This window comes from Zalophus californianus, chromosome X (genome assembly GCF_009762305.2).
Source record: "Zalophus californianus isolate mZalCal1 chromosome X, mZalCal1.pri.v2, whole genome shotgun sequence".
Taxonomy (NCBI): Eukaryota; Metazoa; Chordata; class Mammalia; order Carnivora; family Otariidae; genus Zalophus; species Zalophus californianus.
In genome coordinates this window covers 127,678,360-127,695,117 of record NC_045612.1, presented here as the reverse complement: position 1 = coordinate 127,695,117, position 16,758 = coordinate 127,678,360, and the positions used below count along the sequence as shown (strand labels likewise).

The window sequence follows — 16,758 nt, the reverse complement described above, 5'->3', positions numbered from 1 at the left end:
TATTTTTATACAAATACATATAAATTTATATATAAAACATAAACACTTATTTTATATATAAATATATATAAATGTATATTATATATGTAAATTGTAGCATCCCCTAGGTTTACATTTCACCCTTTTTCTGCTTTAAAGTTACATTTTGGGGGTGCCTGGGTGGTCAGTCTGTTGAGTGTTCCACTCTTGCTTTGGGCTCAGGTCATGATCTCAGGGTCGTGAGATCGAGCCCTGCATCGGGCTCTGGGGTGGGCATGGAGTCTGCCTGAGACTCTCTCTCTCCCTCTCCGTCTCTCCCTACCCCCAACTGCGGCTTGTGTGCAAGTGCTCTTGCTTTCTCTCAAAGAAAAGAAAAAAAAAAAAAAGGAAGGTACATTTTGGCAGTGCGATTTTCAAAACACATTTTTTATTTTAATTTTAAAAATTGTTTGGTATTTTAAACACATAGAAGTTAAACTTAATTGTAAAAAATGATCATATTTCCCATTTAAAAATTGCAGCAACTAAAAGGACATAAGGTGGCAATTAAACGTCTGTCTCCACCCCCCAACCTCAGCCCTCAATAAGCTCTTACAAAAGTGAGCATTAATGGTGTATGTTTTATTTTTATGGTGTTCGACACCCAGTGGGAAATGAACTGGCCGTCAAGGTGAGACAAGGTGAGACAAGGTGAGACAAGGTGAGACCTGCTGAGGGGCCAGTGTGAAAGCTGCTGTCCAATGGCACGACTGTATAGACAGGAGCGTATGTGCAATGCATGCGTCTAATAAAACATGGAGCTCATATCACCAGCAGTGTGTTGATAGGCATTTAGGTTCTTTCGACTTCTATGCTATGAATAACAACGATTCAGTCAGTAAATGCAGACAGGCAGGCACCTGGGAAGGGGTTCCTAGCTCACCTCCTTGCAGGGGAGGAGATGCTGGGTCAGAAACGAAGAGTTTGTCACTTTGATGACATACAGCCCAATGGCCTCTCAGTCAAAGAGAACAAGAAAGTACCAATTTGCACAGCCCCCGTTTCCCGAATGAGACTTTCCTCACCCCGGGCCTACAGGGTTTCTCTTATTGATGCTTTGTCGCTAGTGTTTTTAGGAGTGAGCTCTGAGTGCAGTGGGGGGTGCCCCGTGTGGGGACTGGGGAAGCTGGTATCCATCAGGCTCTGGAAGACGCTCTCTCTGGCTCCATGCCCGGTCGTCTGGGAGTTGGGTTGTCAGGAGAAGGGTGGCAGCTATGCCCATGGCACGCATCCCGTGGACGCATTTGGGCTTCCAAGCTCGCTCCTGTGTTTTCCGCATGAGGATCATCCTGCTACGGTCTGGTCCCATTGAAACCCATCCAACCAGCTGAGGACAGGCTTGCTTTCCCTGTGGCATTGCAAAGACAGTTGGGAACGTGTTGCTTTCAATGTGACCTGATCTTGCAAGTGAAGACAAGTGAGCAGATGAGCTGGATTTGCCTCTTTTGAAGCAGAAGTCATTGTCTGGGAGGGAAACATCATGTATAATTTCAGTTTGGGTTTTGACTTGGAGTCAGTTAGGCAGATTTATTCTATTCTATTCTTTTAATTCTCAAAGGCAGGAGCTTCCCTGAGAGCAGCTGGAGGGAGCACAGCCCCCACAACTTGGTTTTGGCCAAATGATAGGCAGTGGAGAATTTCAGCCTCTAGAAAGAGGAGAGAGTGATCTTTAGTATCAGTGGCAAGCTAATAAACCAGCTGGGACCCCAGGCTACATGGCTTTTTCCATAACCAGTGAATACCCTTGCATAATATGTTAATTTGGACATCTCATTTACAAATTGAAAAGTTACGGCCAATAGTCTTTTTAGGGAATGCATGAGTATTTCCTTGACAATTCTGTTTGCTGGCTGCTGATTCCCTGGTTTAGGTTGCGATGCTTCTCACGGGGGGGCCATTGAAAGTGCAGAGACGAATGTCTGCCTGTTTCTTCCTGTCCTTCCTTGCTAAGGGGCACATGCTCTAACCTCATTGATCCGGAATTGCACTAATCCCACCGATCCGGAATTGAAGGACCACTGATCAGTACTCAGAGAATTTGAGGGAAGCTCTCTGAAGCGGATTTATCCTACCCCAGAAGAGAGCTATTTCCTACACACATAATCGGAAGCAGACATGATCTTAGCAATAGATAAATCAGAATGTCTGGAAGATGTGCTTTTTTTTTTTTTTGATTTAAAGTTCAGGTTACTTTTTTAATAAATTTAGGCTCTTCCTAAAAAGAGTAAAAGTTACCAAACAAACAAAAAAAAACTCCAAAATTTAAGTACAGAATATGTTGGACCTAATAATCCATTTCAGTAGCTTCCCTAGAAATTAGTTCTTCTGGTACACATTGACATTTGCTGAAATTGAAAAATACAAAACCAATGATAAACTCTTAATATTTCCAGACTTATAAAGATATATAAAATCAACCATCTGATTTATTCTTTGTCATTTATTCAGTGATTCCCCTAATCTCTCTTTTTCTTTTTTTTTAATCTTTTTATTGTTATGTTAATCACCATATATTACATAATTTGGAAGATGTGCTTTAAAATAGGGCATCTGGCTAACGATCAGAGATTTCTACAGGAATAATGGTGCAAGACCTAAAATGAGAGTCATGGATTTATAATATGTATTATGTATGCACATATATGTAATATGTAATTATGTATTTATAATGCGAACTTATAGATTCTATACATACAGCAGAATATGTATATGGTATTTATATATGGTGAGTATATACACATACCATATATATGTATATCTATATGTACATACACCATATGTATATACCCACCATATATATAAATGCCATACACATATACTCTTTCTCTGTATATATGGTGTGTGTTTACATATATGGTGTATATATATGTACATATATATATGGAGGAATATATATTGTATGTATAGGTGGTGTGTGTGTGTGTGTGTGTGTACATATGTATGGAGTATATATATTGTATTTATATGTGGAGTGTATATATATATATACAGAGTTTATATATTGTGTGTCTACATGTACATGGAGTATATACATTGTATCTATATGTGGTATATGTATATAGAGAGACTACATATATGCGCTGTGTGTATATAATATATATGGTATGTACATATGTATGTGGTGCATGTAACTGGTATATAAATGTTATATATGTATATGGTATATATATGTATAAATATGTATATGTCTATATATTATGTAGATATATATCATATATATAGATGAGGCACTTGTCCTGAGGGCTTTATAAGCATAATTGCCTTTATTCTTTACAGGAACCCTGTGAGGTAGGAATGGTTATAATCCTCATGTTATATTTAGCTAAATTTCTCCAATCACCCAGGTGTAAGTGGCGAAACTAAGAAAGAGCCCAGCCCCCAGGGTCTTCACATACCACGCTTGTAAAGTCTATGAACACCAAGAAAAAGATATAGCAATCAAGGGTTTTTTTCCACAAGGAAGATGGGATCTTTGAGGAGATACATAAAGATATTTAAAATATAATGCCATGTGTTAATTATCCTTCAATAAAATTAAGTTAAATTAAATAAAGAATTTTTAAAAGATTTTATTTATTTATCTTTTATTTATTTGAGAGTGAGAGAGATAGGATGAGTGGGGAAAGGGGCAGAGGGAGAAGGAGATTCTCCCCTGAAAAGGGAGCCCGATGTGGGGCTCCATCCCAGGGCCCCAGGATTATGACCAGAGCTGAAGTCAGACACTTAACTGACTGACCCAACCAGGTGTCCCAAGTAAAGCAACAAAATAAAACAAACAAATAAAGTAACATAAAATGAATAAAATAAATAAAAAGCAAAATGAAATAAATCAAATAAATTAAATGTAAAAATAGGTAACATAAATTTAATAAATTAAATTAATAAATAGAACAAAGTAAGTGACAAAATAAAATGAACAAAAACTAAAATTAGATAAATTAAATAAATAACAAATAAATAAAATAAGATAAAGTAAAATTAATTCAGTAAATAAAATAATTAAACAAAAGAAGTAACATATGTGAAATAAATCAATAAAATTAATTAATAAATAAAATGAATAAAATAAATAACGAAATAAATAAAATACATTAATTAATTAAATAAAATTAATAGCATAAATAACATAAAATAAATAAATAAAATAAGGTTAATAAAATAAATGAATAAGTTAAATAAAATAGACACAACTGAGCCTCTGTTGTAGCCCATCTCTCATGCACAAACCAGTGACATGGCTACAAGCCTGCCCAATTTTTGCGAATAGGGACACAGATGCTGGCAGACAGGGAGGAGCCTGTCTAGGGACTGAGAGTTGTTTCCTAGCGGAGAGAGAGTAGATGGCCTGACTTCCAGGTCAGGTGCACAGGCCTTCAAGTACACAGATGTGGCCTCCTGCAGCCGTCCCCAAAACTGTCACCTGTTCCCTGGGACTCTTCCTAGGCAGGATGCAGACCCCCCACCCCACGGGTCTCAGCTTCCCGGAGCCTGTGGGGCCACCATTTCTATTTCTGCTAGCTAGGAAGGGCTGGCCTGCTTACCTGTCTCTTTCTTTCTCCACACTCAAGATTCCCAAACGCCCGGTGATCTGTCATCGCCCGTAACATTCTGTGTGGACTCATTAGGTCATAACCACTCACTGCTCTACCTGAGAGTCCCCGGTAAGATTTCTCAGTCCTGGTCTTGTGGGAGAGCTAAGCCTTCCTGACCACCGTGCTTGCTGCCTCACACCAAGCTTCCCCCGATGGAAGATGAAAGCTCGCCTTTCAAAATTACATACATTCTCTGGCAGACTCTACATCTAGACGCGTGTAGGCGTTCACTCTACTCTTCAGTAACTTAATGGCTTCACCAACGTTTAATGTGTTAGAGAGGACTTCCTTTTGATCACTTCCTTCATATTGCTGCTTTGGTAGCTGACTTTGCCTACCGATCATTAAAAATATATATTTTAATATATATATTTACTGCATATTGCTATGATATATATTTATTGCATATTACTATAAAATATACTTGTTATATATTACTATAATATATATTATTACTAAATATGTGTATATATGTTGTAGACATATAATACGTTGTATTATTGTTACTATTACTAAAATATATATTACTATATATTTATTTATTATCATAGATTTATATATTTTCAAAATAAATATAATGTACATATTCTCTAAATATAGCCCTAAATGTCCCACTTAAGACTCCAGTGCAATTGCCTTCAATTGCCGACACAGGTTTACAAAGCTTTACAATTCAGCCATTCAAAGAAAACAGCTCGAAATTACACTCTCGTGTAGAAATACCTTCTAAGAAGTAACAGCAAAACAGTTCATTGCTAGAAAAGTGCAAAGTGAGGGAACATAGCTCCCAAATGACTGAATGACAATTGTCTTTGTTTTCCGTAAACCTGCTTTTCTTTCTCACCCTCACCTCAAAGTAAAAATAATTTAGAATGGTCACATTTTTGTTGTAAGCCTAAGAGCAACTCCCAGAATATTTTCAGGAGTCCCCTGTCTCTGAAGCTCATGCCAGTCGTGTAACTTTACTATAGTAACTGCGAATCATTCACTGACCACTGATAAGATAAAATTGATCGTGGGTTAAAAAAAAAAACCGGGAGAATGTTCCATGAGCTAGGCTGGTGGCCGGGCTGCCCCTGTGAATTAGCGCTCAGCTGAAGCTTTGCCAATTTTTGCCCAGGGATGAGGCTGCTGGAGGAATTCACTTTTCCAGAAATGACATCCAGCCGCCTGAGACATCACGAGGTTGTTCCTGACACATATAACGAGTAGCTCAGTTTGTGAGTTCAATGCCAGGTGGGTGGTGCACTTTGCAGGGACGTCTCATTTAAGGAGAACTTCTGACCTGTCGGCCGATGAGCATGGAGACGCATTTCGTTGTCAGCTGCACAAGGGAATGACTGTCCGGGGCTGCTGAGTTGATACTTCATAATACTAGCACTTAATTATGGATTTGGGTGCGTGCAATTAGCTGCGGAGACAGCACACCTGTCTTAGATGATGATCCTACCCTGTCTTAAACCTTAGGCGTGTTGCTGTTCACGCCCTGGTTGTAGGAATTCCTACCTTTCCCACTGCAGACACAAGAAAGAGACATCTCCCGGCTACTTGACAGGGTGCCTGCCTGCCTTTCCCGTTCTGGAACCCACAGGTGCTCTGTTTATATCACTTTTCCAATCTATTCCATTTTAATCCCTCAAAACACTTTCTATCTTCTCTATTGTTTAGTATTTCTCGATGAGAATAGGTCCAAATCTGATGAAAGACTTGAACAAGGCTGTAATGGATGCTATGCTTCTGTTATCATTCTTGCGCATCAGGATGCACAATGTGCACATCAATTGGCATACACTTAATTTATTAAGTGTATACAATTTACTCATCTTTATATAATTGCAAGAAGGCACATGCTGCTGCTCAAGGATGTGCTTCACGGTTTCAGGCCATGTTTAGAACACGAGTACGTATTTGTTGTATTTGAATAGTCTGCCAATAAGGGGCATGACGGGACACTTGACATCGGTCATCTTAAAATAAATAAGATGCAGGATGGAGAAAAGACTGGGGAATGGGTAAAACCCAGCGCCCGCCGGGGGCTGAGACTTCTATTTATGCTATGCTTGCTCCTCGTGACAACTCTGAGTGGTAGACACGTGTCCCCCTGCATTTCAGAGTTGTGGGACCTCTGAGCTGAGGGAAGCAATGTCTTTGTGATTAGCCCATCACATGCCCTATATGGTCAGTGTCATTTAATATCCTCGTGCATCGACAGGGAATGAACTCCCACCATAGTTGCACCTGGCAATCAATACCATGTCTATGCAGCATTGACCGCGTCATAATTTCACATCTGCACCTACCTGTACAGGTATGGCTAACTCGGCATCGATGTCAGCCTTCTAAGATCTCACAGTGATTGTCCTCCAAATCTGAGACTTGCGTCAGTGTCCGCAGGGACAGGAGCTGAGTCTGTTGTCGACTTGAACCCCATGACATTGTCACGATGAGGCTGGTATGACCTACACACACACATGGTGGTTTTGTAGGATTCAACCCAGGATTTATTCAGGGCTCAAGAAACATCCTTGGAGGAAAAAGGTTGAAATCAGCCCCCACGTGTGTTATTCGGATATCTAACCAATCGGGATGGACAAGATAGACACGTGTTGTAAGAAAAGGCCCTGCATCTGTTGACTTGAACCCCATGGCATTGTCACGATGTGGCTGAGTATGGAGGCTTCATGGGATTCAACCCAGGATTTTTTCAGGGCTCAAGAAACACCCTCAGAAGAAAAAGGCTGAGATCAACCCCAATGTGTGTTATTAGGATATCTAACCAATCGGGATGGACAAGATAGAGACGTGTTGTAAGAAAAGGCAGTAAAGAGTAATCCCCTGCATTCGCAAAAGGGAAATTGCACATATAAGCTCACCGCACACCCACGATTTGCAGGCAGAGACTTCCTCCAGAAAATTCTGAAAATCCCTCTGAACTCAGTGCCTCTGACCCCAGTGCCTGGGATCCACAGCTTTGAGCTAAGGTAAGGGGTATCGGCATTGGTTGCATAGGAATCTGGACACGCCAGAATGTCTCCGGGGCCCTGGACAAGCCCCCGGGTCAGGCTCTGAAGGAGCAGTGAAGTGTTGCAGTGCCAAATGGGGCTTCTGTGGTCCTGGTCTAAGTTGGCTGCACAGCTGGGCTGAGAGGGCAGGTGGCTGGTCTGAAGCAAAAGAAACAAACAAACAAAAAGAACCACCCAAAAATATGAACATGTTTTCAGAGAAAAGAGGCTCATGAATATATGCTCCTTCACGCCTAACGATGTGTGGGTTAAAATGCTGGGCATATTCATCCGCAAAGGAGATGGTATTGGATACTTGGTGTTGTATCCTGCCTTGTTCAGGGAGGCATTTATCAGCCAATGATGCATGAAAGTCCTGGGGACTCCCGTGTGTGATTGTGGCCTTGAACCATCCGTACTTTTCAGAGAGCATACACTGCGTATTTCAGGTCGTGTTCTGCCTGGGGGACACAGGTCTGGGAAGTGATGTAGCTGCTTGGCACCCACTGAGACATGGATGGAGGTCTTCACTGTGACCTCAAAAGTGGCCATGGAGGAGGTGTCAAGATGCCGCAAGGTACTATTAATCTTCTAATTAATTAAACAAGAAGTGTGCTGGAATGAAGTGGCTGTGATACCATGATAGGGAAGAGAGCAGACCGAAACCGGCAAACACACTTGTACCCAAGGAAACGAAATTTGGAGAGGAACCAGCCACAAACAGCAGTCCAGCTAGGCTTTCCCAAAAGCCGTAGAGCCCATCTGATAACCACCTCTCTGCATCTGTCCTATAAAAGCCTTTCCCGAGCTCCCATCCCTAAAGAGCTCAGGACCATGTTAGGTTTGGTGGTGCCTGCTGCAGACAGACCCTTGTTTGCTCAAATGAACTGCAACCTTTTAATGGGTCTTTGTTGGTCTTCTTTTAAGTCCAAAAGGGGACTCGGCGGAGTCATGGCGAAATGTCATAGAATAGGACCTGGCTTCATGGTTCTGTCTTGAAGTTATAAGCTGGAAATCTGGGTTTGTATATGGAGGGTTTTACGGGTGCTGGGAATGCAGCTGGCGGGGAGGCAAAGCCTGTCCTTGCCCTCATGCACCTGACATTTGAATGGGGCACAATGGGTCATCAGAAGAGGCTCCCGGGCATTGGGTTCACCAGGCAGGTATCCACGTAATGAGCCAATGAGGGAGGGGTGGTCAGGGAGGGATCTTCTGGTAGTGACATGATGGTGGAGCAGAGCCTGGGGTTGGAGAGGAGGGACGGCCGCTGGATGAGCATCAGAGAGGAGCTAGGTGAACTGTCTGTGTGTCTGTGTTCAGGGAGGAGGTAACAGGCCAGGGTTGAAGCTCGTTGTGGGTTGAATGGGGTCCCTCACCCCTAAACCACATGCTGAAGCCCTAATTCCCCAGTACCTTGGATAAGAATGTGACCTTATTTGGACATAGGGTTGCTGCAGGTTGAATCAGCTATGTTAAGGTGAGGACATCCTAAAGTAATGTGGGGCATGACCTGGTGTCCCTATAAAAGGGGGGCGGATTTGGACATAGACACATGGGGAGAAGGTCATGTGGACATGGAGGCCGAGGTGGGACCAGCCAAGGGATGCCCAGGACCATCAGCAGCCCCTGGAAGCAGGGACACAGACATGGAACAGCCTGTCCCCTGAAGCCTCCAGGAGGAACCAATCCTGCCCTGCCTGGATCTCATCAGCGCTGCCCTGCCTAGATCTCAGACTTCTGGTCTCCAGATCTGGGACAGAATGAATCCCTGTTGTTTTAAGCCAACAAGTTTGTGGGTATTTGTGGCAGGAGCTCCAAGAAACTTGTGCACCATCCATCCCTACATCTGTAAGCTTCCAAAATTCTGTGTTCACTTCTCCCAGATAGAGACAAACTATATTTTGTTTTTGTAGACAAACTGTAGTTTAGTTAAATGTACACTTAATTTGTCTTTCTTTCCTGATCTCTATAACCCTGGGTTTATTCTTTACACGTGAAGCTGAAAACCAACAAATTACCAGGATGCGTCCACTCTGACCATTTTGTTGGATTCTTATGCAATCCTTTGGACTCATGAAAAGAGTCTTCTGGGTTTTTATGGATTGTCTTGTGTGTGTGTTCCTTCTTGTCTTTCTTGAGTGGCTTTCATCATAGAGCTTGTGTATCTTTAGAAGTTTTATCCACCACACCCTTTGCTCTTTCTCCCTGGCCTGTCATAAATTTCCATCCCACGTCCTGTGGGTTTTCACTGTGGTATTACGACCATTGGCCGGTTTTAATTCAGTAATGATTTGTCACTATGAAGTATCATTCCTGCTTCTTCATGGTGCCTCCCTTTGCCAGTGACAAAGTTCTGCTGATGACATACATTAGTAGTCTTAGCACGGCTTTTCTGTTTTATGGAGAAATTCCATCTCCTAGGATATTCTGATTTTTTTGAAGGATGTCTGCGGTCTGTGTATTGGATTATAGAGTCTTTCCCAGCGTCAGGTTGTTTTCCTTGTATCTGACCTTTGGGCATTTCTTTTCCTGTGCGATTATGTGGCACAAGGCACGGGGGAAGGTTTACTTGTCTTTGGGGGTGTGGTGGAGTGGATCGGGTCTGTCTTGAAGGAGGTGCTGACAGGGGTTGAATTCTTGGAAAGCAGGGACTCTGGGCTATTCCCCAGAGAGGCTCGGATGCTGCCTGAGCATGTGGCCCCTCTCCCTGCCCTGCCTCGCATCCTCCTCCCTGCAGACGTAGACTTGTCCCGTGGGCGAGTGGCATGCCAGCTAAGGGGAACTCACCATCCCAGCCCATAACCATGGCATCCGTGTTTTATGGCACCAGTGATGCTTTTTGTTTCCTTTTTGCCATGATGATCCAACATCCCAGGTGTCTCTCCACCCTCACCTTGTCTGTCCCTCTGCACTGGGGACCATCACTAACTCTGCTTCACACCATGTAGTTGGCTATGACACCACGACCCATCACTTTGGTGTAGATTCCTAAGACTTTTGGTTAATTAGTTTCATCAGACTTTCCATTGACTGTTGGTTTTCCGAGCTGAACATTTCTTTTATAATTAATAGCAAGACCCTATCCTTTCCTTCTTGTGGTTATTATGTGGTTCGCTGGGCAGAGCCTCCAAAACTGAAGTTCAATATTAGTGGAGAGTAGGCCAATGCCACACCCCTGCCTGGATTTTAATGCAGTTGCCTCTGCTATTGTGCTCATAAGCTGGCCGATGCTGCCATGCACAGGAGTGCACACACACACGTATATACACACACAAAGACACAACATGCATGTGAACACACAGAGATAAACACATACATACACAGATGCACAACACACACACACCAAAACACACACATATAAAGACATGCACAGAAGCATACACAGAGACATACCATGCATGTGCACACAGAGAGACACGGAGGCACACAAAAACACATATCCATGCACAGACACATATGCACGCACACATACACACACACAGATACACCCTTACACACACACATATCATCCCTTTCTAAAGAAAAACAACAAAACACTCTATCATCAGTTTGCTGTTTTGTTTTGTCTTTTAATGGTGGATGTTTATGAATTGTATTGAGTGGTCTCGGCCATTATTGACAGTGTGACTTTGTCTACTTCCTCCCAGTGAGGTCGGGTGTCACATTAACCCGTACCGTAAATCGTGCAAACCGCTCTGTAGCTCGCGGGTCAGGCCCAACACTAAACGTTCCAGTTAGATTTGGAATCCAGATAAGCAACAAATGCTTTTCCCCAGTGTGAAGTCCCCGTGCAGTATTTGGGACGGACTTGGCGCTAAAATGAATACGGCACATGTCACTGAGAGTCAAAATGACCTGGGAGCATTTATCTACTACATCTGGTAACCCCGCGAGAGTGGGGTTCAGCGTGTGTGCTAGAGAACAATCCCTTCAGTGGCCCCGGGGAGCCTGCGTGGACAGGGCTAACGTGGAGGGTACTGGCTGCAGGAAACACACCTTTGTGTGCTCTCCGAAGACAGGCATGTTGTTCTCCACCCTATCCAGGTCTGGAAGGCAAGGTGGGGGCTGCAGCAACATCAGGCAGAGCAGTATTTTGGGGTACTAAACTTCCCACCCCAGCTGTTGTGTATGGGAGACAGGACACAGCCCCGAGTGGTTTAGCCTGTCCACGGTTCAGCGTCTTGTGCCTCTGGGGAGGAATCAAACACACTTGTCCAGAACCACGACACACACAAATGCCGTCCTACAGTATACCCTCGAGGGAACCATGACATCTGAATTGTCACATTTTCTTTGCCATCGATGCTTTCCTTTTCTCAAACATAGTTGTTGCAAACTCAGTAATCCATCATCAATCATGGAGTAGCTCTCCTTTGCTGTGAGCTAGAATCCAAGCTCCACATAGCAAAGTCCAAGTTCCCAGCGTTTTATGGTTTATTTCCTCCTGTGTTGTGTGGATCTCCCCTGGCAAACCCCCACTTTCTGACCTGACTTAGATGCACCCTGTCAGGACTTCAGTCCAAGAGTTACCTTTTCCGAGATCCCCCTCTGATCATCCCAGGTACAATTCTTTGCTATGGTGAGCGCTGTGAATTGTGTAAGACTGTTGAATCACAGACCTGTACCTCTGAAACAAATAACACATTATATGTTAAAAAAAAGAAGAAGAAGAAGATAGTAGGAAGGGAAAAATGAACGGGGAGAAATCAGAGGGGGAGATGGACCATGAGAGACTATGGAATCTGGGAAACAAACTGAGGGTTCTAGAGGGGAGGGGGGTGGGGGGATGGGTTAGTCTGGTGATGGGTATTAAAGAGGGCACATACTGCATGGAGCACTGGGTGTTGTACGCAAGCAATGAATCATGGAACACTGCATCAAAAACTAATGATGTAATGTATGGTGATTAACATAATTAAAAATAAAAAGAATTCTTTGCACGTTCTCATCTGTGTCCTCGTTTCAACCGAGGATGCGTTCAGGGGTTCCTCTGTGATCTTTTATTCCACTTGGTTATTTCCACATTTCTCGCCTGTCCTGGAATTGAAGGCTCTCTTTTGAGCAACGAGCCATTCCGACTCAGCCTTGTAACTTTGATATCTACTGCAGATATCAAATGCTTCTCTAGCATTGTTAAAACTTCATTGAACAAATGCAATTTTGCTTGAAGGCAGAAGAGTTAGTTCTCCAACATCTGGTGGGAGTCCGACCATTTTCTTTCTTTCTTTTATTTTTAAGATCTTATCCATTTGTTTGAGAGGGATAGTGATAGAGAGAACACGAGCTGGGTGGAGGGGCAGAGGGAGAAGGAGACTCCCGGCTGAGCAGGAAGCCCGATGCCAGGCTTGATCCCAGGACCCTGAGATCATGACCTGAGCTGAAGGCAGATGCTTAACTAACTGAGCCACCCAAGTGCCCCTGGCCATTTTTCCATAAAGGCTATTCTTAGTGTGTTGCTCATTGCAAAAACGATGTGTGTGTTATGGGTTCCCTGAAACTGGATTATTGGCAGGCCATGTTTTTGTTTGAAAGGCAGGATAGGGTTTGTACTTCTTATCTGGCTAACACATCTTTCATCTCTAGGGAGGGCCAGAGAATCTGATTCCGTATCATTTGGGTATGGAATTATGCAGTCTTCAGCATCTGATCCCTGTGAAGGATGAGAATGATGACCCCCTTTCCGGGGGACACCTGAAATTATCAGTGGATGAGGCCAGGGAGAGTCCTTCAGAGGGTTCCCTTAATAACAGTGCATATGTACACATGAAAGTGCGAACATGATTTCATCCATTCAGAAAATGAACTTGAGAGTCTAAGGAGCCTAGCAAAGGTCTCCACCATCTGTGATAAGCAAATGACTGTTTATAATCTAACTCTACCTCTGATCGGAGGCAACTCCTTGTTCCATAGGCACAATCTACATTCTCAAAAAAAATCCCAACTTTGACAAGGCAGACATCCTATCAGTTTTTCTTGGAAGACGTTGATCTTCACGAGGGACACCATGCCCAACGTGATCACAAATGTTCGCATGTACTCAAAGTCCTGTTTAAGTGTCCATTAAGGCTTATATCTTAAGATTCATGCATTTCTTTTGAGGAGAGTGGCCAAGTGCCAAATCGTACCTATTTAGGGTTTTCCAACTCATTTCCACAAGCACTCAATCTGAGGACAGGGTTGATTTCAAATCGTCGTTAACAGGATCATATCGGATGAATACAACTCAAGAAACACGCCCCCAGTCTGGCCAACGTCTTGTGTCTTTTCTTCCAATGGTTTAGTTTCTGGACTTTAAGATGGTTGCTTATGATAGCGGTATTGCATTACATAACAATGACTGATTAAGTAGCATTAATCAACACTTGAAATTTGACAGACAGTGGTCACTTAGTTGCATTTATTAACATAAAGTGGCAGCCAACAAGTACCAAACATATCCAAGATGCGCAAATCCTATGGAAACAAATTACTAACAGGGAGCACAAATGTACATGAGTGGAAAACCTTTTATGGTACGATAAGTAAGGGCCTGAGTAACTTCCTAAGAAACTTAACCCACAATACAAGGAAAGATGGGTTGCATAACGAGAGCCCCCAGAATCTGGAAGGAGAAGAACCATTGAATGAACACACCAATGAGACTTTAAACCAGGTGATTATGGAGCTGTAATGGGAATCTGTATTTGGAAACACTTTTATGCCTTAAAATTTATTGTTCAGGATAAAAACTTGGTATACTCTTCATGGTGCTCATTCCAGAGAATGGGTTCAGAACTTCTTCATGCATGCTTTTTGGTGTTTTTATGCAATTCCCATGCAGAGCTCCCTGAGAACAAAGATGACCTGGGGATCATCTGTATTTTGGGTCTGATGGTCCAGGATCTGGTATCTAAAGTTGATGCAACCACACAGTGCCATCTGGAATAAAACATCCCATTTCAAAAAAAAAAAAAAAAAAAAAAAAAACCCACAAAACTATGTTCTATTGGAAAAGGGGAGAATGAGAATCTGTGCAGCTAATCCCCAGGCAAACTGCTCTGGTTTGTTTAACTGGGTGTTCATGAGCTTTTCTTTGTGTGTAGGATGAAAATGCCTCGGTTCTTATACACCCAGATCCTTTCATTATGTGGGAAGGTGGCTGTCTCTGTCTCACTGTGCTTCACTTGCTGCTTAATGGCAATCCATTTAGGGCATGGCGTTGACAAATAGTAAATCCATGAGCCCCCAGATTATTCCCCATAGTTGGTCTTGTTGAGCAGAATTGAGAAATAATCCTGGGAGTTTGGGAGAGACTGTATTTCCCCTCCTTTGGTTGGGTGTACACATCACCCCAGGGCAATGCTGGAGTTTGTGAAGTCATCAGAATGCAATGGCCAGACTCAAGCGATTGTGTCTCTGTAGTAGAGCAGCTTGATGAATCACTTTGGTGGTAGTCACAGATAAGAACACTCAGTTACTACAGGGAAGGTGCCAAGGGCTTTGCTGACTATGACATTTCCCCCCTGGGTTTGTACAAGGAGATGCAAATCAGGGAGGCAAATCAGGTTGCCTCATTTGTGTCTCACAAACCTGAACCATCTGGGTGGGCAGAGCATTGACCAGCCTCCACATTGCAGAGGGAGGTGGTACCAGCAGGGTGACATTTGGCTAATGAGTCCAGGTAGCTGTCGAGGAGAAGCAAGAGTTCTTCAAGACGGCCTTCTGGTTTTGTCTTGGATGACCGGTGGACCAAACCAGTGACAGGTGAGTCGAGGAAGTTTTATTAGGACAGACATTCTTGACTCTTCTTGCTTCTTGATTAGTTTGTTATCGGGGCAGAGTTGGGATTTTGGAAGCCCCTTTGGCAGACTATTTTATAGAGCCCAATGGATCAGCTTAGGCTTTGAGAGGTTGAATCCAAACCAATGTTTGTTTGAATAAGTTTCTCTCCTTTCTGTCTCCTTCCTTCACGTATTAGCCAACAGCTCTTTCTCTGTGGTCTCTGGCATCTTGCTTTGGATAAGACAGATTGATGAAGGAGGTAGTTCATATTATGTCCCCAATATTATTTTAAGTACATATATGAGTGACAGTTTGCAGGCAAAAGATGAGTGTTTTCTTTCATTGCAATGAATTTTGCGGTAATGCCATGTACTCATCACAGCCCCCCCTCATGATATATGGTGATTAACTATCCTAAAATCACTGTATGGTGGTGTTGATTCATCCTAATGCAAAACCAAAATGGTAGATACATTCAAGTAATTACCTCTTTTCAGCTGACCCAAATTCATCCCATGTAGACATTCTGAATATAAGCCCTTAGGTTCAGCACCTCCTCAAGATGATACTGTCATCCAGACGTGTTTTGGGTAGATTTAGGGACTGGGCCAGTTGACTTAAGAGGCAGAAAGAAGCCGGTGGACCCAGGACTTGGCACAGTGTGAGGTCCTTAAAAACAAACTAAGAGTGGCAGAGACATTGATGGTGGAAGGTTTGTGTCTTGACAGATTTTGGAAAACGAATTTTAAATATCAGAAGTGGAAATATAGCTTTGTGATCTCGTGAGGATTTAACAATGGGGACTATTGTCATTAACATGAAAATAATGCCTGTTTTTGTTATTTTCAGCACAATTTATCTCTGGCCAAGGAAAATAGGAAGGCACTCGGAGCTGTGTGATGAAGCCCAGGTGAGGGAAGTAGTCAGCAATTTTGCAAATGTGTTGAATGTAATGGAAAATCTGGGGACACCTGTGAATTCAGCTTTACGGATAACAGGCATTCTAGGTCATATTTTCTAGCTATGGTTGGTTGTAGATGTCTACATTGATATTCTGGATTCAGTAAGTCTATGATAAAATAGGAGATATCTTTGCAACTGATACAAATGTAAACTGCAGATTTCCAACATAGTCATATTATTTTAAGATGCTGTAGGTAATTTACTAGCATTGCATGGTGACAGGTGGTAGCTACATTTGCAGTGTGAGCACAGCATAACATAGAGATTTGTCCAATCACTGTGCTGTGCACCGGGAACTGATGTAACACTGTGTGCTCACTACACTTCAGTGACAAAAATGAAAATCAATGAAATATTGTAAAAATAGAACATGAGAAAAGCAATTCAACCCATGTTGGGTAGATGAAAACACGCATGTAATT

General features: G+C 42.7%; 1 protein-coding gene across 1 annotated transcript in view; it reads left to right on the top strand.

Moving 5' to 3' along the window:
- Window positions 1–7,395: 7,395 nt before the first annotated feature.
- Window positions 7,396–16,758, top strand: part of ARSF (arylsulfatase F) — a 29,928-nt gene continuing 20,565 nt past the window's right edge. Inside the window, exons 1-2 of the mRNA XM_027608961.2 lie at window positions 7,396–7,417; window positions 7,504–7,591. Coding sequence (XP_027464762.1) covers window positions 7,396–7,417; window positions 7,504–7,591 — 110 coding nt within the window. The remainder of the gene's footprint in view (window positions 7,418–7,503; window positions 7,592–16,758) is intronic.